Source organism: Carcharodon carcharias, chromosome 2, assembly GCF_017639515.1.
Source record: "Carcharodon carcharias isolate sCarCar2 chromosome 2, sCarCar2.pri, whole genome shotgun sequence".
NCBI classification, from domain to species: domain Eukaryota; kingdom Metazoa; phylum Chordata; class Chondrichthyes; order Lamniformes; family Lamnidae; genus Carcharodon; species Carcharodon carcharias.
The window spans coordinates 123,808,076-123,833,520 of record NC_054468.1 but is presented as its reverse complement, the minus strand read 5'-3'; the positions used below and the strand labels follow the sequence as shown (position 1 = coordinate 123,833,520).

At 44.9% G+C, this 25,445-nt stretch overlaps 1 protein-coding gene across 4 annotated transcripts in view; it reads left to right on the top strand.

Annotated features, from left to right (window-relative positions):
- The first annotated feature begins 7,088 nt into the window (after positions 1-7,088).
- ehbp1 (EH domain binding protein 1) overlaps positions 7,089-25,445 on the top strand; it is a 383,657-nt gene continuing 365,300 nt past the window's right edge. For all 4 annotated transcript variants that reach the window (XM_041177904.1, XM_041177895.1, XM_041177886.1 and 1 more), the window contains exon 1: positions 7,089-7,462. In XM_041177904.1, the coding sequence (XP_041033838.1) occupies positions 7,359-7,462 (104 nt within the window). In that variant the 5' untranslated portion in view covers positions 7,089-7,358. The remainder of the gene's footprint in view (positions 7,463-25,445) is intronic.

The window sequence follows — 25,445 nt, the reverse complement described above, 5'->3', positions numbered from 1 at the left end:
TGGGGGATTCAGCAATGGTAATGCCATTGAATGTCTAGGGGAGATGGTTGAATTCTCTCTTGTTGGAGACGGTCATTGTCTGGCACTTGTGTGGCACAAATGTTACTTTCCCCTTATCAGCACAAGACTGAATGTTGTCCAGGTCTTGCTGCATATGGGCCCGGGCTGCTTTAGTATCTGAGGAGTTGTGAATGGTGCTGAACGTTGTGCAATCATCAGCAAAATCCCCATTTCTTACCTAATAATGGAGGGAAGGTTATTGATGAAACAGTTGAAGTTGGTAGGCCTAGGACACCACCCTGAGGAACACCTGCAGTGATGTCTTGGGACTGAGATGATTGGCCTCCAACAACCAGAACCATCTTCCTATGTGCTAGGTATGACTCCACCCAGGTCGAGGGCAGTCACTCTCACCTTACCTCGGGAGTTCAGCTCTCTTGTCTGTGTTTGAACTAAAGCTGTAATAAGGTCAGGAGCTGAGTGGCCCTGACAGAACCCAAACTGAGCGTCAGTGAGCAGATTATTGCTGATTAAGTGCCACCTGATAGCACTGTTGATGACCTCTTCCATTACTTTACTGATGACTGATGTGACAGTAATTGGTTGCATTGGATTTGTCCTGCTTTTTGTGTACAGGACATACCTGTACACAATTTTCCACATTGCCAGGTAGATGCCAGTGTTGTAGTTGTACTAGGGCAGCGTGGTTTGGGGCACAGCTCTGGACCCCAAGTCCTCAGTACTATTGCTTGTATGTTATCAGGGCCCATAGCCTTTGTAGTATCCAGTGCCTTCAGCTGTTACCTGATATCACGTGGAGTGAATTGAGTTGCTTGAAGACTGGCATTTGTGATGCTGGGGACCTCAGGAGGAGGCCGAGATGGATCTCTACCCGGCACTTCTGGCTGAAGAATATTGCAATGCTTCAGCCTTGTCTTTCATGCTGATGTGCTTGACTGTCCCATCATTGAGGATAGGGATATTTTTGGCACCTCCTTCTCCAGTGAATTGTTTAATTGTCCACCACCATTAACGATTGGATGTGGAAGGACTACAGATCTTGGATCTGATCCATGAGTTGTGGAATTGCTTAGCTCTGTCTATCACGTGCTGTTTATGCTGTTTGACAGGCAAGTAGTCCTGTTTTATAGCTTCACGAGGTACGCCTGGTGCTGCTCCTGGCATGTCCTCCTGCACTCTTCATTGAACCAGGGTTGGTCCCCTGGCTTGATGGTAATGGTAGAGTGGGGGATATACCGGGCCATGAGGTAACAGATTGTGTTCGAGTACAATCCTGCTGCTGCTGATAGCCCACAGCGCCTCATGGATGCCCAGCCTTGAGGTGCTGGATCTGTTTGAAATCTATCCCATTTAGCATGGTGATAGTGCCACACAACACAATGGAGGGTATCCTCAATGTGAAGGCAGGACTTCGTCTCCACAATGACTGTGCATTGGTCACTCCTACCGATACTGTTATGGACAGATGTATCTGCGGCAGGCAGGTTGGTGAGGATGAGGTCAAGTATGTTTTTCCCTCATCTCCATCTGTCCTCACTTTCTGAATCCCTCTCTCTCCGGCTCTAACTTGACAACCGGAAGTGCAATGGAGCCCTGCCCCCTTGCCGATGATTGACGTAGTCTCTCCCCAGTGACAGCCAATGGCTGCGGGCGCAGATTGTTGTGGGCGGGGCGTGTTGCCGTGCGACCGGCAGCAGGTTAGGGTGCGAGAGGCAGCAGATTAGGATGAGAGCGTCCCGCGCCGCCTCCTCTGCCCGCCTGTCACTCACTCAGTGAGCAACGTCCCGGGCGGCCCCAATACCCGGTCCCGGCCCGGGCTGCATTGTGAGGATGGAGGCGGCACTGAGCGCTGTGCCCGGGGATTGAGGCCGCGCTGATTCTTCGAGTGCCGGCCCGGGAGACCGAGCTTCAAAAAGCCGCATTCAACCCAGGGTATTCGGTGGGAGCTGCAGCCCGGGCCCGGGGCCTCGAAACAAGGGGGGGGGGGGGGGCGGGGGGGGGGGGGGGGGGGGGGGGGTGTTGAAGAGAATAACCCCCGTGAGGGGGAGGTGAGTGAGAGGGGCTAATCTTTTGTGGGAGAGTTGGGGGTGGGTGGGTGCGGCGAGAGTCTTTTTGGGGGAATGGGGGAAGAGTCTGGGGGGAAGAGGTTGGGGAGAGAGTCTTTGGGGGAAGAGGGTGGGGGGGAGAGAGTCTGTTTGGGGGAAGAGGGTGGGGGGGAGAGAGTCTGTTTGGGGGAAGAGGATGGGGGGGAGAGAGTCTGTTTGGGGGAAGAGGATGGGGGGGAGAGAGTCTGTTTGGGGGAAGAGGGTGGGGGGGAGAGAGTCTGTTTGGGGGAAGAGGGTGGGGGGGAGAGAGTCTGTTTGGGGGAAGAGGTTGGGGGGAGAGAGTCTGTTTGGGGGAAGAGGTTGGGGGGAGAGAGTCTGTTTGGGGGAAGAGGTTGGGGGGAGAGAGTCTGTTTGGGGGAAGAGGTTGGGGGGAGAGAGTCTGTTTGGGGGAAGAGGTTGGGGGGAGAGAGTCTGTTTGGGGGAAGAGGTTGGGGGGAGAGAGTCTGTTTGGGGGAAGAGGGTGGGGGGGAGAGAGTCTGTTTGGGGGAAGAGGGTGGGGGGAGAGAGTCTGTTTGGGGGAATGGGGGAAGAGGTTGGGGGGAGAGTCTGTTTGGGGGAAGAGGGTGGGGGGAGAGAGTCTGTTTGGGGGAAGGGGGTGGGGGGAGAGAGTCTGTTTGGGGGAAGAGGGTGGGGGGAGAGAGTCTGTTTGGGGGAAGAGGGTGGGGGGAGAGAGTCTGTTTGGGGGAAGAGGGTGGGGGGAGAGAGTCTGTTTGGGGGAAGAGGGTGGGGGGAGAGAGTCTGTTTGGGGGAAGAGGGTGGGGGGAGAGAGTCTGTTTGGGGGAAGAGGGTGGGGGGAGTGAGTCTGTTTGGGGGAAGAGGGTGGGGGGAGAGAGTCTGTTTGGGGGAAGAGGGTGGGGGGAGAGAGTCTGTTTGGGGGAAGAGGGTGGGGGGAGAGAGTCTGTTTGGGGGAAGAGGGTGGGGGGAGAGAGTCTGTTTGGGGGAAGAGGGTGGGGGGAGAGAGTCTGTTTGGGGGAAGAGGGTGGGGGGAGAGAGTCTGTTTGGGGGAAGAGGGTGGGGGGAGAGAGTCTGTTTGGGGGAAGAGGGTGGGGGGAGAGAGTCTGTTTGGGGGAAGAGGGTGGGGGGAGAGAGTCTGTTTGGGGGAAGAGGGTGGGGGGAGAGAGTCTGTTTGGGGGAAGAGGGTGGGGGGAGAGAGTCTGTTTGGGGGAAGAGGGTGGGGGGAGAGAGTCTGTTTGGGGGAAGAGGGTGGGGGGAGAGAGTCTGTTTGGGGGAAGAGGGTGGGGGGAGAGAGTCTGTTTGGGGGAAGAGGGTGGGGGGAGAGAGTCTGTTTGGGGGAAGAGGGTGGGGGGAGAGAGTCTGTTTGGGGGAAGAGGGTGGGGGGAGAGAGTCTGTTTGGGGGAAGAGGGTGGGGGGAGAGAGTCTGTTTGGGGGAAGAGGGTGGGGGGAGAGAGTCTGTTTGGGGGAAGAGGGTGGGGGGAGAGAGTCTGTTTGGGGGAAGAGGGTGGGGGGAGAGAGTCTGTTTGGGGGAAGAGGGTGGGGGGAGAGAGTCTGTTTGGGGGAAGAGGGTGGGGGGAGAGAGTCTGTTTGGGGGAAGAGGGTGGGGGGAGAGAGTCTGTTTGGGGGAAGAGGGTGGGGGGAGAGAGTCTGTTTGGGGGAAGAGGGTGGGGGGAGAGAGTCTGTTTGGGGGAAGAGGGTGGGGGGAGAGAGTCTGTTTGGGGGAAGAGGGTGGGGGGAGAGAGTCTGTTTGGGGGAAGAGGGTGAGGGGAGAGAGTCTGTTTGGGGGAAGAGGGTGGGGGGAGAGAGTCTGTTTGGGGGAAGAGGGTGGGGGGAGAGAGTCTGTTTGGGGGAAGAGGGTGGGGGGAGAGAGTCTGTTTGGGGGAAGAGGGTGGGGGGAGAGAGTCTGTTTGGGGGAAGAGGGTGGGGGGAGAGAGTCTGTTTGGGGGAAGAGGGTGGGGGGAGAGAGTCTGTTTGGGGGAAGAGGGTGGGGGGAGAGAGTCTGTTTGGGGGAAGAGGGTGGGGGGAGAGAGTCTGTTTGGGGGAAGAGGGTGGGGGGAGAGAGTCTGTTTGGGGGAAGAGGGTGGGGGGAGAGAGTCTGTTTGGGGGAAGAGGGTGGGGGGAGAGAGTCTGTTTGGGGGAAGAGGGTGGGGGGAGAGAGTCTGTTTGGGGAAGAGGGTGGGGGGAGAGAGTCTGTTTGGGGGAAGAGGGTGGGGGGAGAGAGTCTGTTTGGGGGAAGAGGGTGGGGGGAGAGAGTCTGTTTGGGGGAAGAGGGTTGGGGGAGAGAGTCTGTTTGGGGGGAAGAGGGTGGGGGGAGAGAGTCTGTTTGGGGGGAAGAGGGTGGGGGGAGAGAGTCTGTTTGGGGGAAGAGGGTGGGGGGAGAGAGTCTGTTTGGGGGAAGAGGGTGGGGGGAGAGAGTCTGTTTGGGGGAAGAGGGTGGGGGGAGAGAGTCTGTTTGGGGGAAGAGGGTGGGGGGAGAGAGTCTGTTTGGGGGAAGAGGGTGGGGGGAGAGAGTCTGTTTGGGGGAAGAGGGTGGGGGGAGAGAGTCTGTTTGGGGGAAGAGGGTGGGGGGAGAGAGTCTGTTTGGGGGAAGAGGGTGGGGGGAGAGAGTCTGTTTGGGGGAAGAGGGTGGGGGGAGAGAGTCTGTTTGGGGGAAGAGGGTGGGGGGGAGACAGTCTGTTTGGGGGAAGAGGGTGGGGGGGAGACAGTCTGTTTGGGGGAAGAGGGTGGGGGGGAGACAGTCTGTTTGGGGGAAGAGGGTGGGGGGGAGACAGTCTGTTTGGGGGAAGAGGGTGGGGGGGAGACAGTCTGTTTGGGGGAAGAGGGTGGGGGGGAGACAGTCTGTTTGGGGGAAGAGGGTGGGGGGGAGACAGTCTGTTTGGGGGAAGAGGGTGGGGGGGAGACAGTCTGTTTGGGGGAAGAGGGTGGGGGGGAGACAGTCTGTTTGGGGGAAGAGGGTGGGGGGGAGACAGTCTGTTTGGGGGAAGAGGGTGGGGGGGAGAGAGGGTCTGTTTGGGGGAAGAGGGTGGGGGGGAGAGAGGGTCTGTTTGGGGGAAGAGGGTGGGGGGGAGAGAGGGTCTATTTGGGGGAAGAGGGTGGGGGGGAGAGAGGGTCTATTTGGGGGAAGAGGGTGGGGGGGAGAGAGGGTCTATTTGGGGGAAGAGGGTGGGGGGGAGAGGGTCTGTTTGGGGGAAGAGGGTGGGGGTGGGAAGAGGGTCTATTTGGGGGAAGAGGGTGGGGCGAGGGTCTGTTTGGGGGAAGAGGGTGGTGGGGGGAGAGGGTCTGTTTGTGGTAAGAGTGTGGGGGGAGGGTCTATTTGGGTGAAGAGGGTGGGGGGAGAGGGTATGTTTGGGGGGAGAGGGTCTGTTGGGGGGAGAGGGTCTCTTTGGGGGGAGAGGATCTGTTTGGGGGAAGAGTGTGGGGGGGCGAGAGGGTCTGTTTGGGGGAAGAGGGTGCGGGAGGAGAGGGTCTGTTTGGGGGGAGAGGGTGGGGGGGAGAGGGTCTGTTTGGGGGAAGAGGGTGGGGGGGAGTTGGTCTGTTTGGGGGAAGAGGGTGGGGGGAGAGGGTCTGTTTGGGGGAAGAGGATGGGGGAGAGGGTCTGTTTGGGGGAAGAGGGTGGGGGCGAGAGGGTCTGTTTGGGGGAAGAGGGTGGGGGCGAGAGGGTCTGTTTGGGGGAAGAGGGTGGGGGGAGTTGGTCTGTTTGGGGAAGAGGGTGGGGGGGAGAGGGTCTGTTTGGGGGAAGAGGGTGGGGGGGAGATGGTCTGTTTGGGGGAAGAGGGTGGGGGGAGTTGGTCTGTTTGGGGTAAGAGAGTGGGGGGGAGAGGGTCTTTTTGGGGGAAGAGAGGGGGGGAGAGGGTTTTTCTGGGGGAAGAGGGTGGGGGGGAGAGGGTCTGTTTGGGGGAAGAGGGTGGGGTGGAGAGGGTTTGTTTGGGGGAAGAGGGTGGGGGGGGGGAGGGTCTGTTTGGGGGAAGAGGGTGGGGGGGGAAGAGGGTCTGTTTGGGGGAAGAGGGTGGAGGGGGAGAGGGTCTGTTTGGGGGAAGAGGGTGGAGGGGGAGAGGGTCTGTTTGGGGGAGGGTGGAGGGGGAGAGGGTCTGTTTGGAGGAAGAGGGTGGGGGGGAGACGGTCTGTTTGGGGGAAGAGGGTGGGGGGGAGAGGGTCTGTTTGGGGGAAGAGGGTGGGGGGGAAGAGGGTCTGTTTGGGGAAAGAGGGTGGGGGGGAGAGGGTCTGTTTGGGGTAAGAGGGTTGGGGGGAGAGGGTATGTTTGGGGGAAGAAGGCGGGGGGGGAGAGGATCTGTTTTGTGGCGGGGGAGTCTGTAATTTTTCCTTTAAATGAACAATGAGAAAGAAATGTTATCGCTCATAAAGGATCTACTCTTGTGCTTCAGCTGAGAAAGGAAAGGCTCCATCTGACATATTTGCTCTTATACTTTGTCATTGTGTCAGTAAATGTCTGCAGATTTTGTGCAGTGATAAATGTTCAAAGGGGTTTATTTGCATTTGTTATGTTGGTCATGGTTCACTTATTTTCCCTCCTTATCAGCTTTGTGTTAATTGTGATCATTTGTTGCATAAACTTCTCTAACAGTCAAGTGCATATTTTAAAAATAAGAAGTTAAGGCGATGAGTGTTTTTGTTACAGTAATGAATAATGCACATTGTTTCAGAGACAAACATGTAAATGTTACTGACCTGGTGAAACCCAGACATTTCTCAATGGTATGTTTTGCAGAAATGTTTAGATCAACATTTGCTTGATGTAGAAAGGTGAAGATAAATAACCCATGCCTGGCTCCTCAGTTTGAACTGTCCGAAGCCAATATTCAATTCTTAATATTCATGTCAATGTATAAAAAGAAAATAGCTTTTTATGATCAGTTTAAAATTTTGGTAAAGCCCTTCTGTTGGTTTCTGCTGTTGTCTTCAGTATTTTGCCAACAGCCTTGTTGTAGTTACATTGCAAATTATCCTGTTTGCATTTTATTTTAAACTGCTATCCATGTTTGTTTCCAGGCCTGATGATTCAACATCATTTAATCCAAGAGGAATGACTACATGAATTGACAGTTACTTCCTGCCACAGTCATGCAGGTTACTGGAGTACTTTGCAATCCACATTGGAATGTGTCATCCTATTTGTGATTTTTTCCTTTAAATGAACAATGAGAAAGAAATGTTATCGCTCATAAAGGATCTACTCTTGTGCTTCTAATTATAAACTTGGAAAGCCTAAGTTGTGTTCTGGACCTGAACTCATCTGCCCAAAAGCAAGTTATAATAATCATGGCTTCAGTTTGGAAACGACTGCAACGTGTAGGGAAGCATGCATCCAAGTTCCAATTTGTGGCTTCGTACCAAGAATTAATGGTAGAGTGCACAAAGAAATGGTAAGTATAATAAATTTATTGTTGTATTAGATTTGTAAGTGGTAGTGTTGGCATGCAGCCACCCCATCCTGCCACTAACGATGTGATTTATTCTTTGCAAAGACCAACTCTCACGATGGGGATTGGGCGGGGCTGAGAAACCTCCGATGTTCAGCGAGAGCGGAAGGACACACTCTTGCTTTTGTTCTATTAAAATTGTAAATGGGTTCATATGGTTAATAGGTTGGTAATGATCATCATCCAGCTTTTGGAATGCTCTGAATTTGATTTTCATTTGTAGTCGGATTGCCAGATAAGTTTTTTACAGCACTGGCAAGGGACTGATACGTAAAGGAATTGGACTTTTCAGCTGGCAGGTTCTCATCTATTTGCAATACTATATTAGGAACACCATCATTTGCCACTAATATATAGTGTACCTTGGTGGTACTTGTGCCATTATCTTAGGGCTCAACATCTTTTTGTACGATCAGTCACCCGAGATTAAGGACATGATTACTACCAAGACCAATGGTACAGCAGTAGTACGCACAGTTAGGTGGACATAGGTGGTTTAGCCACACTGAGGCAGTGATCGTGATTTCAAAGGTGGGCAAACATTTGAAATAGAGGTAGATACAGGTTTATAGGGAGGATGCTAGGGGTAGGATTAGTTTTTGATTGCAGTAGCAAAGAATTGCAAATATCTGTGGCTCTAACAGTTGAAAAGACAGTATTGTGTTTTATTAATGTACTACACATTCTTTTGAAGGTCATTCTGCTCTTTGTAGGCTAGCCAGTGGCCTCTCTAGGGGCTAGACATCTTATCTAGGTACTAGCATTTTGAAAAAGAAGATAGATAGTCCAGTGTTTACAGTGTTAGCATGCTGCACAGAGTAGTAAAGAGCACACTTGAACAGGTTCTACATTGATTTAAAGTCAGGAGTTCTGATGAGATCAGCAGTTTGGCAGATGATGGGAAAACTGGAATTCCAAATGTACTGGTTCTGATCTCTGTAGCTGGGAAGCATGTTTAGCACAGAGGGAATATTTCCGGCTAGCTCTTTCAAGTCTGCGGCAGGCCCAGACTTGGATTTGTAGGTGGGTGCATGTCGGAGCTGTAAGCACGTAGATCAATTGATTGATCAACTGTTACTAGCAAGAGTAAAAGAGGTGACTGCTGCTGAGTGGAGATGTGTGGGTGGATGGGTGGAGTTCATGCTCCATTAGGGCAGGTGATCAATGATTCACTATGCCACTACATTGTGAGAGCTTATTAAAACATTTCCTGTATTCTGATGGTTTTAATGAATGTTCCAGTGTTCTGAAACAATGACAACCTGATTAAGATGCATGTGTGTCTCATATGTTAATCAGCTTCACTTTCTGACATGAATATTTGTTATAACCATATTTATATTGAGTGTCAGAATTAAGAAAATTGGAAGTAAGTATATCATGATCCTTTGTTTATTTAAAAACACTTTGTAGGTATAATATTCAGTACAGTTTTAAATCAAGATTGCTCAACAAAACTGGCATTGAGAAGGATTGCAAACCTAGTTCAAATATCATGTTTTGTAACCCAAGTATTTTGTATTGTGCTTGTTCATTTTATTTGTTTACTTTCAGAATAATAAGACAAATCTAGAACAGAATTATTTAAAGTTTAATAGTTTTCCAAATGCTTTGCACCGAATTGTCACCTTATCTAGGTACATGTCTGCCATTGGAAAAGGTTCCTTGCTGCTTTTGGTATACTCTGACCCCCTGGTGAACTGAGGCACAGATTAGTACAAAACGAACTGAACTACTCTTTAATTGGTCAGAATGTTTCTGTGAATTCTTTTGTTCTAATTAGCTCATGGGAGCAATAATATTATTTTGAATGTGAACATGCAATTTTGTGCAGTAGGATATGTTTTATCTAAACTATAAAAATAACATTCAAACCGTTTACTAGTCGCCTGAACCCCGAGTGTTTGAAAACCTTAAACCTGATCTTAGACATTTATCCTTGTATATATTTTTAAGAAACTTCTTTTGAAGATTTTTATTGTACTCCAGTTGGAAAATTTGCACTATCCTGATCCATATCGTGCCACAGGAAATGTTTCACGTGATGCTAATTTGCGAGTTAACATAAGGCCTGTTGACTGGAAGAGAAGTGTTTACTGACAAATAATTCTGGTTTACAGAGAATAGCAAATCCCTTAAAGAATACAAGACATCTTACCTGATCAGGGAACTCGGAAATGCTAAATCATAAAAACAAAGTTCAATAAATGCGTAACTGTCATCTAAATTCTAGAGATAACAGCTTTGAAATTACTTCAAGATATTTTTTCCCTTAAAACACCCTGATTTTGATGAAATGGTTTTGTCCAGTATCTGCCAATTCACTTCATATGAATGTGTAAAAATTGTTAAGATTTAATGCAATCACTACAAGTTAATCAAAATATTCTGCAGTTGATTACCCGGAAGATATATGGGAGTGAAGATGCCACAATGATTAAAGAAGAATGCTTTTGATGAGGTTGTTTAGAGAGGAATATTCAGCCAGCACTAAATAGTATAACTGGTGAGCACTCTCATTTGGCACTCTGAGATAAAGCCATGTATGTCTTTCAGGATGTTTGAGACACAGTTGAATGGACATCATATGTGAAGGTCAATATACAAATGGAATTACTCCTAACAGTGCAGTATAATATTAGAGAATATTTCTGCAGATGTTTTAGTTGAAAACATTGTTTAAGATTTTTGTAATGAGCATGGCATATGAAATGCAGTGAGATTTACTGCCTCTTACAGCTATAGACTTTTGTCCTCTTCCTCTGCGTCATTAACATGTCGATTCTTAATGACATCATTTGCAAGTACTGGTTTAGCATCTACATGTACTAACACTCAATTATACTTCCCTGCTTTCACCACTGATTTATCCTAATAATATTTTATCTTCCATGTGTCCACCTATTCCACTGTCCTGTCTGTCCCCTTTAAAGTGTATTACTGTCTTCCTTGGTGTTTGATACACTCTATTTTACACTTCACTACATGCATTTTGAAATTGTGTCCTGTATCTCCCTCCAGGTCATTAAGATCAGAAGCAACAGTTGTCCTAGTGCTGAACCATGGGAAACTCCTCTGTATCTCCCTGCAGTCTGAAAAACAGCCATTATCACAACTGTTTTCTACCCCTTAGCTAATTCTGTTTCCATGCTGCTCCTTTTATCCCACGGACTTCAGTTTTATTAATAAGCCTGATATGTGGCACTCCAAACTCCTTTTGAAAGTCCATACTTACACCACATGGACTACAAGGGTTCGAGAAGACAGCTAGGGATAGGCAATAAATCCTGGCCGAGCCAGTGATGCCCATATCCAATGAATAAAAAAAGATATGCACAATGTCAATTGCGTTGCCCTCTGAAACTCATCAAAAACTCAATCAAGCTCATCAAACATGATTTTTCCTTAACAAATCCGAGCTGTCTGTCTTTTATTAGCCCATACATGTCCAAGTAGCTGTTAATTTTCTCCTGGATTATTGCTTCTAAAATCTTTCCCCACTACCAATGTTAACTGACTGACCTGGAGTTGCTGGATTTGTTCTTCTCTTTCACTGAACAAGGCTGTAATATTTTCAATCCTCCAGTTGTGTGACACAACCCCCCTATCTAAGGAGGATTGGAAGATTGTGGTCTGCCTCATATCCTTGCTTGCCCCAACAACCTAGGATGCATTCCATCTGGACTTGGTGACTTACCTACTTCAAATACTGCTAGCCTTCCGAGTGCCTCTTATTTATCTATTTTTAACTCACCCAGTATATTGGTACCCTCTTTGTTTACTGACTTTGGTAAAGTCCTTCCTTGATAAATATCGACGCAAAGTACGTTTGGCATATTCGTGATGATGAATCATTTTTAAAGATGGTGCTCTGAACTTTGGTCTGTGAGAACAGAAAGGGATGCAGAAATGCACAATTCAACAAACTTGCAAAAGTGGTAAGCAAGTCTTTTTGTCTATTCACTGAATCTTGTGGAGATTCAAATGGATCTTAATGTTCTCTGCGACACTAACCTATGGTATTAATTAACATCAAACTTCAGAAATTCTTGGCTTGTTTTGACAAGACGAATTAATAAACATTATCTTGGAAATAGTTTTTTTTAACATCAACGTTAATAAACAGCGGGATTCTGAGACTGAGTTTTATAAGTATATTATGAGTAATGACAGTTGGGGGAAGGAAAGACATTCAGAAAGCTATAATTAATGAAAAGACTGATGAGATGAGCAATAAGATAAGTGCATTTAAAATTGAAAGGGGATCTATTGAATAAACTAATCAAACTCAAAAAGGATAAAACTCCTGGTCCGGATGGATTGAAAAAAATCTAGGCAAGGCAATACAGAAGCATTACTACAAACATTTAATAATTTGGTAGAAAAAGATGTAGTGCCAGAGGACAGTTGATGTAATTAGTATATTTAGGAAAAGGACAGAACATGTCCAGGGAATTATAGACAAATCAGCTTAACCTCTGATAAGAAAAATAATGGAACATCTTGAAATGAGAAATATAATGATGAATAGGCAGCATGGATATCAAAAGAGAAAATTTGCTTGACCAACCTTATTGACTTTTTTGAGGAGGGAACAGAACAGACGATGATAATGCAGTAGATGTAAGTTATCTACGTTTTCTAAAAGCCTTCAATATGAGGTGTTGCATAATATACTAATGAATAAGGTTAGAGAATATGGAATCAGGGAACAAGTGGCAGAATGGATTGCAAGCTGGCTTCAAGACAGAAAACAGAGAGTGGGAGTAAAGGGTCGTGATTCAGAGTGGTGGGAAGTGGTCTTCCACAAGGATCAGTGTTGGGACCATTGCTGCTCCCAATTTACGTTAACAATTTGGACTTTGGAATCAAAAAAACAATTTTTGAATTTGTAATTGACACTAAATTTGTGGGGGTGGGGTGGAGGTTGGTCGATACTGAGGAGGATTGCAACAAATTACAGGAGAACAGAGTGGGAAAATGATTGGCAAATTAAGTTCAATGCAGATAAATGAGATGTTATATTTTGATTGGAAGAATAGGAACATCAGCTATTATTTGAAGTGTGCGAGTCTATTTGGGGTCGAGGAACAAAGGAGTCTCAGAGTATAAATACAACAATCACCAAAAGTTGTACCACAACAAGTTAGGAAGGACATAAAAAAAAAGAAAAGAACACTAAGCTTTATTCCTAGAGGGATGGAATTGAAAAGAAAGGAAGTTATGCTAAACCTGTATCACAGCTTGGTTGTAATGCGTGCAGTTATGTTCTCCATATTACAGCAAGGATGTTGGGGCACTGGAAAGGGTACGAAGATGATTTACAATGATGATACCAGAAATGTGTGGGTATATGTTGTTAAGAAATGTGGACTTGCCTTGTTCAGGGCAGAGGCTGAGGATGAAATTTCTCTTTTGGCCCAAGAATTCTGGCACATGGCGTAGACTGTGGCAGGCCGCGCATACTCGGTTTTCTGTGCTTCTTATGACAGCTGCAGGGATCAGGTAATGGGCCTGCGTGGTGCAAAAACAATGACCATGGAACCCAATTTTGGCGCCATAACAAGGGGAGCCCTAGGACACAGAAGGAGGCGACCGGGGAAGAAACCACTGGAAGGGAGACCACTGGTCGGAACCACCAGGGAGAGAGCACTGGAAGGCTGAAGATACTCCAGGGAGAAACCCTGGTGAGCTGAAAAGACAGCAGAAGGTTGGTGATTCTATGCTGTGTGCCACTGGGGCAAAGGTAGCCTTTTTGGAGCAGTGGTGTTCTGCTTGGTGTGGCTGAAGAGCTAGAGTTGTGTCCATGAGTTGATGCTGGAGTGCAGTGTCGTGTTACCAGTAGAACGTAGTCTCAGGAGAAGAGATTATACCACAGAGGGGTGAGCAGTTGTCGAGGCAGTTTGAGTGACTTTTGGAGGGAATTGAGCTAGATCTTCGAAAGTGAAGATTTGAAATCCCTCATGAAGGAGAGAGAGAGTTTTAAAGAGATTGTGTGAAACAAAATGGGCACTGACATTTGGATGAGGGACTGGGATCTGTCTTGGCCACATCTGCCATTTATGGTCACATCTCCATTTATGGTGCAATGTGGTGTGTTTGACCACAGTTTGCTTGTTAATTCATATTCACCTCATGTTAATTCTAAATGTTAGTGTATAAGATAGATATTATAAATTGTTACTTTTCTGACTTTGTATAGTACAATTTTTATTTGTTTAAAATCAGGGAATTTTGTGGCTTTATTCTCTTCCTAAGTACCTGGGATCTTAAACTTTGTTTACTTTCAACAAAAAGCTACTCGTCCTTAACCAAATTGTAACAAAGTATCAGGTAAGGATTGACACGCTGGGTCTCTTTTTTTCCTCTCAAACAAAAGCCTGAGGGTTGACCTTATGGAAGTCTTTAAAATTATGAAAGGTTTTCATAGAGTGGATACGGAGAGTGTTTCCTCTTGTGGGACTGTGCATAAATAGAGGCTGTCAATATAATTCCAACACCAAGAATTCCAGTAGGGAATTCAGAAGAAATATCTTTAGCCCAGGAGTGGTAAGAATGTGGAACTCACTATCACAGTGGGTGTTTGAAGCGAATTGGAAAGGTGCATCTAAGGGGAAGCTAGACAAATAAGAGGGAGAAGGGAATAGAAGGTTACGATGGTAGATTTGGATGAGGAAAGATGAGAGGAGGTTCGATTGGAGCATGAACACCGACATGAGAACATAAGAAATAGGAACAGGAGTAGACCATTCGGCCCTCGAGCCTGCTCCGCCATTCAATAATATCATGGTTGATCATCTTGTGTTTTGATTCCCACATTTGCATCTAACCCCGATAACCTTTGATTCCCTTGCCTAACAAGAATCTTTCTACCTCCGCCTTAAAAATATTCAATGACCCCCCCAACCCCACCACCTTCTGAGGCAGAGAATTCCAAAGTCACACAACCCTCTGAGGGAATAAATTTCTCTTCATCTCTGCCTAAAAGGGTGACCCCTAATTTTAAAACAGTGCCCCCTAGTTCTGGACTCACCCACAAGAGGAAACATCCTTTTGACGTCTACCTTGCCAAGGCCTTTCAGGATCTTGTATACTTCAGTCAAATCACCCCTCATTCTTTTAAACTCCAGTGGAAATGAGCCCAGTTTGTCCAACCTTTCGTCATAAGACAATCCACTCATTCCAGGTATCAATCTAGTAAACCTCCTTTGAACCACCTCCAATGCATTTACATCCATCCTTAAGTAAGGAGACCATTTGAGTATTTGAGGTATAGTCTCACCAATGCAATGGACTGGTTGGGCTGAATGTCCTGTTTTTGCGCCGTATCCCATGTAATCTTATGCAATGATGCACTCCCAAGTCAGGTATAGTCCCAAACCCAGAAAAGCAAAAGACACTTCCTCTGTTTTGTGCTCAGACTGCGTGGCTGGTATGACAGGATTGGGACTACTCAAACTCATTTCATAAAAACCTTTTATAAACAGGCAAAATTTATGTTTATCATTTAACTAGTCAATCTTCCTTGGCATCATTGCCCATGATGACAAGACTTTGGATAAAATTGCATTAAAGGGGCTAGAGATTTATTTGGACTAATTTTGGAGTCATAGGACCTGACTATTTTTATATTATTATTTTCTATTTCGGCATTTATAATAGAAAGTACCTTAGTAAATGTGACATGCAGTAATTAGACCCTCCTGCCAGTCGTTACTCTGTATTACCCCATTGAGGGGGTATAGTTATAGTGACAGATTTAGAGAGGAAGATATCATTATACCTGTGACCATAGGAATTTATAAATGAAAAAGTGAAGGGAACTTTTTTGCAGATGTAAAATGTCTAAGATATCTAATATTTCTCTTAGAGTTAGGTGAAGTTGATAAGTTTACAATTTTTGAAATTAGTATATTTCAACCTAAAAGTTTAGTATGGTGGTATTAATATTTTATAGAAAGTACTCAAGACCTTTTTCCCCAAAGTGGTTGTGAGTTTTCATTGAAAATAATGGAAATTGGAATGGAATTGCTTCCTTTTTAACTGGAAATTTTGAAAGTGCAATAGTTTAAAAAAAACGTTTTTTGTGTTTCTCATAGAGTTGAATTCTAAATGATTTTACAGCAAGTTGCTAGTTTCCTAACGTTTGTACAGGAAATGTTTAAAAAAACTCCAATCATGTTTGCATTAAGTTACATATATGTATAACCCTGTTAATATGAATGATTTAGTCTAATTATATGTAATAACCTATGCAGGCGGGAAATGAGCACAATTTCTCTCGATGTATCAAGTCCCTTTTTAAAATGCTGTCATATCAAGAGTTGTAATAAGGAGGTTCTTATGAATTATGAACCAGAATCTTAAACTTACATAGGTATGAGAGGAGAGCTGGCTAAGGTTAATTGGGTCAATAGACTGGCAGTAAATGAACAGTGGGAGACATTTAAAGAAACAATTCAACATGTTCAACAAAAGTACATTCCATTGAAAACTCATCAATTAAGACCTATGTGTGGCTCACACAGGAAGTTCAGGGTAGTATTACATTGAAAGAAGAGGCTTACAATCTTGCAAAAAGTTATAGCAAGCCTCAGGAATGGGAGTGTTTAAGAAACCAGCAACAGGACAACCAAAAAGTTGACAAGGGAAAAAGTAGCATATCAGAGTTTAAAAACAGACTGTAAGAGCTTTTATTAGTATATAAAAATGGAAAGAGTAACTAAAGTAAACGTTGGTCCACTTGAAGCAAAAGCAGGAAAAATTATCATGGGAAATGAGGAAACGGCAGAGATGTTGAACAAATATTTTGTGTCTGTCTCTGTAGTAAAAGACACAAGTTTCATACCAAAAATTGACAGTATTCTAGGGGTTAAAAAGAGTGGAGAAATTAAGGAAATTAATATCAGCAGAGAAAAAGTGTTGGAGCAACTTAAAGGACTGAAATCCAACAAATCCCTGGGCCTTGATGGCCTGCACCCTCTGGTTCTAAAAGAGCGAGCTGCAGAGATAGTGGATGTGTAGCTATGATAGCTACGACTTTTCAAAATTCCTTAGATTTAGGAATGGCCTCATCAGATTGGAAGTGGTAAATGTTACATCGCTTTTCAAGAAAGGAGGGAGAGAGAAAATATTTAACTACAAGCCAGTTTAGCCTAACATCAGTCATTGAGAAAATGTTGGAATCTATTATTAAAGTCTTAATGATGCACTTAGAAAAACAGTAAAATTAGACAAGTCAACATGGTTTTACTAAAGAGAAGCTCTGTGTGACACACTTAAGAGTTTTTTTGAGGATGTAACTAGTAGGGTAGATAAAGTGGAACCAATAGTTGTGGTATACCTGGATTTCCAAAAGGCATTTCATAAGGTGCAACACAAAAGGTTAATAGGCAAGATAAGGGCTCATGGAGTTGGGGGTAATATATTAGCATGGATAGAGGATTGGTTAATAGATAGGAAACAGAGTGGGCATAAACAAACAAAGCATTTTCATGTTCCATTAGTGACTTAGATGGAGAGACAGAGTAATGTATCAAAGTTTGCTGATGATACAAAGCCAGTGGAAAGGTAAGCTGAGGGGATGACACCGAGTGGTTGCAAAGAGATATAGACAGGTTAAGTGAGTGGGTAACATGATGGCAGATGGAATATGATGAAGGGAAGTGTGCAGCTACTTGCTTTGGGCATAAGAATAGCGAAGGAGAATAGATTTTTAAGACATGAGAAACTTGTAAATGTTGGTGTGCTTGTACAAGGAATGCAGAAAGTTAACATTTCAATTGGTGGGTGCGCACAAATATCGGAAACGCGCCTGCCGGCAATTAAGAGGCCAATTAGTGCAATTAAAGTTGTAATTGTCTCCGATTTTTTGTGGTCCGTTCAACCTTACGGTTGGTGGACGGGTGAATTGGCCAGGCGGACTTTGCATTTTTCATGAGATCTCATCCAAGGGCGGGATGAGATTTCCATTAATAAATAAAAAAAATGTATGGACAGAATTTTTATCTTCTATATGTTCAGGTGACAGTTATACATGGACGTTTTTTTCTGGATTTTACAAACTTTATTTATTGGTTTTAAAGTCTTCAGCTCCATGAGGCAGCTCTCTGCCTTCAGGGATCTTTAACTGCGCTCTCGCCAGCGTCTGTGCTTACGACAGCGTCTGCCCTCCTCCCACCCTCACCCTGGCAGCGCTGAGCCTTTCAACATGGGCTGCAGGCTGGCTGGCCATTAATTGGCCAGCCAATGTGAAATCGTGGTCGGTGATCTGTTTCCCCAGCTGCTCCTGGGCCCGCTGATTGTGCCCTCACGCCAGCCTAACAATCCTGCCCTTAAGACTGGGATAGATAGATTTTTGGTGCCTTGAAATTGAGGGAAGTGGGCAGGAAAGTGGAAACCCAAGATCAGCCATGATCATACTGAATGGTGGAGCAGGCTTAATGGACCATTTGGTATTCTTGTTTCTATTTCTTGTGCTCTTGTGTATTATGTTTAAGCAATGATGGAAGAAACTCCTCTGGTTGGTACGATGTATCAAGTAAGTTAGCATAGCGTTTAATGAGTAGTGGTCAGCCTGGTTGTCATCTCTTACCTTCAGCTCTCGCCATCAGCTATCAGTATAACTATTGCAAAAAGAGAGCTGAGTGCATAAGTCTCTCCCACAAACATGTAGCCTCTTTATCAGCAAGCCCTATGTAGTGCCTCCCCCGGCAACATAGTTAAACTAGATACCTCGCGAAACTACAGTGGACTTAGGGAAGGCCCTCTGCCATCTGGTTGTACGCTGGTGCCCTTGAACCAAACCCTGGCTATGGGTATATGGCCCAATGCTTTGTGGATGTGGTGGGAGAGAAGAGGGCTAAAGGAGTAAACAGTGACAGAACATCTGGAGTGGAGCCCCATAGGCGGTAATCTGTCATTTCAGGCGGTTTTCCGGCAACTCCTGCACCAGAGCTGGTACCAAACAGTATTGGTTTTATCCTTTCCTTTGGACAATAGTACCAATGCTGAGAGGGAGATCCTGATGCTGGGGCAACTTAGGGCCTGCATACTATTTGCCCAGAACTGTCCCTAGAGAGGATACTCCAGCTTCATAGTTTATGTTGGCACAATATAGATAGAAAATAAGCTCTCACTCAGTTGGCGTAGAACACGAGCGCCAGGGGTTACTTCTGACAGTATGAAAGATCGTCACAAGTTATTGGATAGCCACTGCCCGTCTCAAGCTGGGCAACCCCCAGTTAGTTAGGCACTGTCTCGCCACGGCCTGCTTGTTTCAATGGTTGCTTGGAGCTTAGAGAATCATCTCTTGACAGGTGGGTTTCTACCTATGCACCAGGCAAGACAAACTCAACAAAGAAAACACCAATCCTTCACATTGCAAGCTGGAACTTGAGGAACATGCACCCTGGCCTTAACAATGACCTTCTGCAGGTTGACGCACACAAGGCAGCTGTGATGGACAAAGAACTTACAAGGCTGAACGTGGGCATTGCTGCGCTGCAAGAACTTAGGCTCGTTCAAAGTGGATCCCTTAAAGAGAAACAGTGCATGTTCTCCTGGCAGGGGAAAGCCCATGAGGCAACGTGTAGGCACAGAGTAGGTTTCAGCAGTAACAACTATTATATTTGCGATGATTGAATCCCCCACAGAGAGCTCAGATCTTCACAATTTTTGCTTGTCAACAAGTCCAGGCCCAGTTAACCGCGTGCGTCTAGGCTCTGACACTCGCCTCGATCCCAGATGTCAAGGGTCAAATCTATGAGGCACTTGACGCTGCTATCAGCAGAACGCTCAGCACTGAAGACTGTAATTCTAGGGGCTTTCAGTGCAAGGGTACCAATCATACAACTTGGTTAACATGCATAGGGCACCAAGGAATTGGCAGGAGGAATGAAAATGGACAGAAGTTACTGGAGCTATGCTGTTACCCTGAAATCTGTCTGACGAACAGCTACTTCCAAGCTAAGCCATGTCATGAAATGCCTTGCAGACACCTGAGGTCATGCCATTGGCTGGTACCAGCTAGATCTCATCGTCACCACACTGGTGCTGGGAGTTAGTTGAAATTTTCACGGCTGAGAATTTTAGATCAAGGGATATGGGGCAACAACACCTAAATGGAATTGAGGTACAAATCAGCCACAATCTAATTAGTTGGCAGAGTAAAGGTGTGACGCTATAGCTTCCTCCTGTAGGAGGAAAATATTTCTTCTAATCTGTAATCTCAGTTGATAATTTCGTACTGCTGTGATAATTCAACAGTGAATAAACTGCCCAATCTATATTATCCATTCATTCCTCAAGTGCTTAAAGATGTGGAATAAAAACAAAATGCTGGAAAAACTCAGCAGGTCTGGCAACATCTGTGGAGAGAAAAACAGTTTTAATGTTTTGAGACCAATATGACACTTCAGAACTTTGGTGGATTGCATCCACCTCAATCTCCATTTAATCAGAAAAGCTTAAGTCTCTTTATAACTTGGGGCTTAATTCACAGAAACACCTGTCTTTTTGCATCAGAATTGCATGCAGTATTCCAAATATTTCCCTATCCCAGATCTAAGTAAAGTTTCAGATCAAACTATATATTTTCTCTTCATTTTGAGTATGTTTCTTGTTGAAATCTTTGTTCCAATCCTACTCCTGGATTGATCTTCATCACATTGGAATGATTGTAACAATACACTCAGTCTGAAGCACTTCACTATCCCTTATCTTATTGTAATCCATCTGCTATTTCCCTTCCATCCAAGGCCTCTATCTGTTTACAGAAATTCATTAAGTACTCCTAAATCTATCCAACTTAGATTCTTCCTACCTTGTCCTCACTTCTGTAAGAACTGCAATTCTTTCTGTGAGTAGCTCAGTCTCTGTCATATGTTCTCTGATGCTCTTCGACTAAGGCTTTCCCACGTGACTTTTAAGGTCCCACCAATAGTATCTGCCCCATTTCCTGTGTCGTTACTCACTTCCACCTGCTCCTCAGAGCAATGACAGAGTCTCCACCATCCTCAGCATTCATCAATTGTTTTTCCAGACCCTCCAGATCATGTTCAATAATTTAGGAATCCTAGGAGGCTAGGAATCCTGGGGCGAGTAACTCACCTCCTGACTCCCCAAAGCCTGTTCACCATCTACAGGGCACAAGTCAGGAGTGTGATGGAATGCACTTGACTTGTCTGGATGAGTACAGCTCCAACAACACTCAAGAAGCTTGACACCATCCAGGACAAAACAGCCCACTTGATTGGTACCCCATCCACAAACTTCCACTCCCTCCACCACCGATGCACAGTGACAGCAGTGTACACCATCTACAAGATGCAATGCAGGAACTCACTATGCCTCCTTAGACAGCACCTTCCAAACCCATGACTGCTACCATCTAGGAAGACGAGGTCAGTAGATGCATGGGAACACCACCACCTGCAAGTTCCCCTTCAAAGCCACAAACCATCCTGACTTGGAAATATATCGCCGTTCCTTCACTGTCACTGGGCCAAAATCCTGGAACTGCCTCCCTAGCATCCCTGTGGATGTACCTACACCACATGGACTGCAGCGGTTCAAGAAGGCAGCTCACCACCACCTTCTCGAGGGCAATTAGGGATAGCAATTAATGCTGGCCTAGTGAGTGACACCCAGACACCATGAATGAATATAAAAAATCTATAATGTTCTCTTGTCACGGGGCAATTCTTTCTCCATTCCCCTGTCAGCTTTCTGGATGCATTCTTCTCTCAGGGTTACCCTTATTCTCTATTATCACCATTTTTGCTTTCTCTTTCTCTGGTAACTTCCCATGCAATCATAGTAATATGTGTCACTTTGTCTCTTCTCACACCATTGCCCAGGGCTGCAACACTTCTGTGTGAGACAGTGATTTGCATGTTCTTTCTTCAATCTAATATACTGTATTCTCTGCTCACAATACAATCTCCTCTGCACTGGGGAGACCAATGTTGCTGAGTGACTGTTTCACCAAATATTCCAACCCTTGTCTTCAAGCATGATCATGAATTCCCTTTAGCTTACACTTCAACTTGCCCTCCCATTCTGACCTTTCATTTTTGACCTCCTACTCTGTTCCACCCAAAGAAAATTTCATGAATAGTTCACTTTTCACCTTGGCAACTCTCTGACTTAACCAGCTTCAAACTATCACAGTCTTCCTCCCTCTTGCTTATTTCTCCTAAGGACCTTTTAGCTCATTCATCTTTAGTTTGAAGCTGTTTAACCCCTTATCTTTTTATTTTTGTCTTTTTTCACTTCTCAACTTGGATGCTTTCATCACCCTATTTACTTCTCTGCTGTTTCACAAATTTTGCTGTAAATCACTTTTTTTTACCCTTTCCAAATTTTAGAATAACTTGTGTACGAGCTTTCCTTTATGATAGGAGTCAGGATATATAGCTCTAATTTTAACCTGTTCTTCAGCCTACCACCTTTATCTTGTTGCAATTACAAAAGCATCCGATTCTGGCTTCCAGTCCTGATGAACCAACATTCGAAATATAAACCAACCTTTTCTCTTATGGAACTGAATGATTTCCAGTATTTTCTGTTTCTACTTAAGAATTCTAAGCATTGCAATTTTTTTTAATGATTTACCATTCCTCAATCCATCTGGCTAGGATGTCCAAATTCCTCAACAGTTTTAGCAAAGCTAGAAGATGATGAAGAGCTGACTGATCTCAACATAAAACATTTCAGTGTTGGCAAAACCATTTATTGACCTTAAAGATGATCTTGTTCAGCTGTTGATATGAGGTTTAGATGGCTCCACTCCTTCCACTACGTCAAATGTAGTTGTGCAACAGCTATGGAGCAAAGAATGATAAATCTTAAAAACAAGAAAATATTTGTTTTTTAAAATAAAAATACAGCATCATTATTCTAAACCATTGTTGGAAAATTTGGCTAGCTTTTGAAACCTTCAGATTTGAAATTTTCAGGTCTATTTTAAATATGGTCTCATACCTTTACTAATGTTTAACACATGTAACATGCTATACTTGTTTAAATTTTTAAAATTCCAATCCTAATTTTCTTCCAAATGCTCTGTTACATTCGAGGCTAATTCCACTCCAGCCACAGTATGAGAAGTATTTTGTATAAAATTGAAGATTATTGGAGTAAATTGTTTGGAAAATTTCCCACACGGTTAAATGCATTGTAGGACATTAGCTCAAAAGTTGAAACATAACTTTATGCTGTCTAGACAGTGAATATTTAGATTTGAGGGACACTTTGCATCTTAGATACATAAGAGACAAATAGCACCAGGAGCAAAGTTGAGTCAAGTTTGGGGCCTTTTGCAGACGGTTAGGTTCCTTCCTATCTCTGTAACCCCCTCCAACCCTACACCTTTCCAAGAATCCACACTCCTCCAAGTCTGGCCTCTTGTGCATTCCCTGTTTCCATCATCCCACTGGTGGCCATGTCTTCAACTTCCTAGGCTCCAAGTTCTGGATGCCGTCCCAAATCTCTGTAGCTCTGCCTCCTCCTCCTCTCCGATGCTGATAAAACCGACCTCCAAATGTCCTAATGAAAGGTCACAGACCTGAAATGGTAACTGTTGTTTTTTTTCTCCTCTGATGTTGCCAGCCTACTGAATGTTTCTAGCATTTTCTGTTTTTATTTCAGATTTCCTGTATCTGCAACATTTTGCTTTTGTTCCACCTGTTTTATGTATATGTGGATCAGTGTCAGATTTTCTTTGATAATACTCCTGTGAATTATCTTGGGACTTTTTTTTAAACTGTTTTAAAGGTGGTGTAGAAATGCAAATTGTCTTTATGTTGCTATGTTACAACATTGTAGCGTAACTACAGGTGAAAAATCACTTGGCGTTAGCTAGCTCATTCATATAGAACAACCTATAGATCCCCTGCCCTACCCTATCACAAATTAAATGAGTTATTACTCCATGTGTAAACATGTACTTCTCTTTCGCCATTTTGACTCTGACCTCGTGTCCTATTTTCATATGAGCAATACACTGGATTGACCTGTTCCATATGATTTATCTTTTGAAGCTTCTATAAAGCTCCCTTGATAATTCTTCTTCAAGGCTGACGAGTCAAAAGTCCTTCCAAATACTTAAATCCTTTGACAATTGGGATCAGACCCATGGCTTGTTTCTGCACCGTCTCCATGCTTATCTTCTGTCATGGAAACTAAATGATGGATCGTTCTGGGTGTGATTTTCAGAGCGCTGTGCAGTTTCAGAATTTTTCCTGATTTGTGCTGCGTTAACTTGGCAATGCGGTACAGAATTATAACAAAATTGCTGGAAAATACTCAGGTCAGGCAGCAAATGTGTGGTGAGAAACGGAGTTAACAGGGAAAAGTTAGAAATGTAATAGGTTTTGAGCAAGAGGTGGGTGGGCCATGGACAGATGGAAGGTTGGAAGACAGGAGAGATTGAATGACAGAAGAGATTGTCCTCCAGGGCCAAAAGGGAATGGTGACGGGGCAAGAAAAGAAATAAAAGATCTACCTAGAGTAGGTGTAGGGGGAGGCAGGGCAGAGTTTACGGCCATGGGAAGCGCTTCTGAGATGTCGTCCTTTTTCCTCAACTTAGGACCCCCACCCCCCACCCACCGTGCTTTACAGAGTCCTCGACTATGTCTGGCATACATCCTACAATTTTGCACTTACGCCTTCCCTTCCCTCAGAAACACAATAGGGTATCCCTCACCTTTACATTACACCCCACCTACCATTTCCAACACCTTTGAGTGTGATGCCACCACCAAACATGTCTTTCTGTCCCCTGCCCATCCAACATTCTGAAGGGACCATTTCCCCCCGCGACACTCTGGTCCACTCCTCAGTCACCCCAACACCCTGTCCCCTTCCCACAGCACTTTTTTATGCAAATGCAGGTGATGTAATACCTACCCTTTTACCTCCTCTCTCCTCACTGCCCAGGGTCCTAAACACTCGTTCCAGATGAAGCAGTGGTTTCCTTGTACTACCTTGCAGTCTAGTCTGCTGTTGAAGAAGCTGCTCACAATGTGGTGTTCTCTACATTGGGGAGACCAAACGCAGATTGGTGATTGTTTTGCGGAACACCTCTGCTCAGTCTGCAAGCATGATCCTGAGCTTCTATTTGCCTGTAATTGTAATTCTCATGTCATGCTGACATCTCTGTCCTCAGCCTGCTGCATTGTTCCAGGGAAGCTCAATGTCAGTTTGAAGAACAGCACCTTATCTTTCAATTAGGCACATTATAGCCTTCTGGTCTTGACGTAGAGTTCAACAGTTTCTGATTGTAAACTCTGCCCACCCGCATTTTGTTTCCTTTTCTTTGCTTGTTTCAGCTTTTTTTCTTTCAGACAGCAGCACTCCTGCTTTAGGTACATCTTTTGTTTCTTTTTCATTTTCTTGCCCCATCACAATTCCCTTTAGCCCTGGGGGACAATTTTTTCTGTCATTCGATCGCTCCTGTATTCAATCCTATCACAGACCTTCCTTTTGCCCTTGTCTCACCCACCCCTTGCTCAAAACCTATTACATCTTTAACTTTTCCCAGTTCTAATGAGAGGTCATTGACCTGAAAAGTTAACTCCATTCCTCTCTCCACTGATGCTGCCTGACCTGAGTATTTTCAGCATTTTCAGTTTTGATTTCCGATTTCCACCATCCACAATATTCTGCTTTCCTATGCAAGATTTAATTTGTTTTTATTGTTGCTGTACTTGATTGGATTTGTTAATTTGCAGCTATCAACACTCTTAGATTTCAACTTCACACTGAATTTGTAATTTTTGGAGTAAGTCACCCATTTTTTTCATTCTACAGTACCTTAAGTTTATCTGTGCTGATTTTTGGGATTTTATTCAGCTCCATTTGTCGGTCCTTGGTTGTCTTATCAGGTTTGTCTATTTTTTGCCTCCTCCAAGCCCCTTCTTAC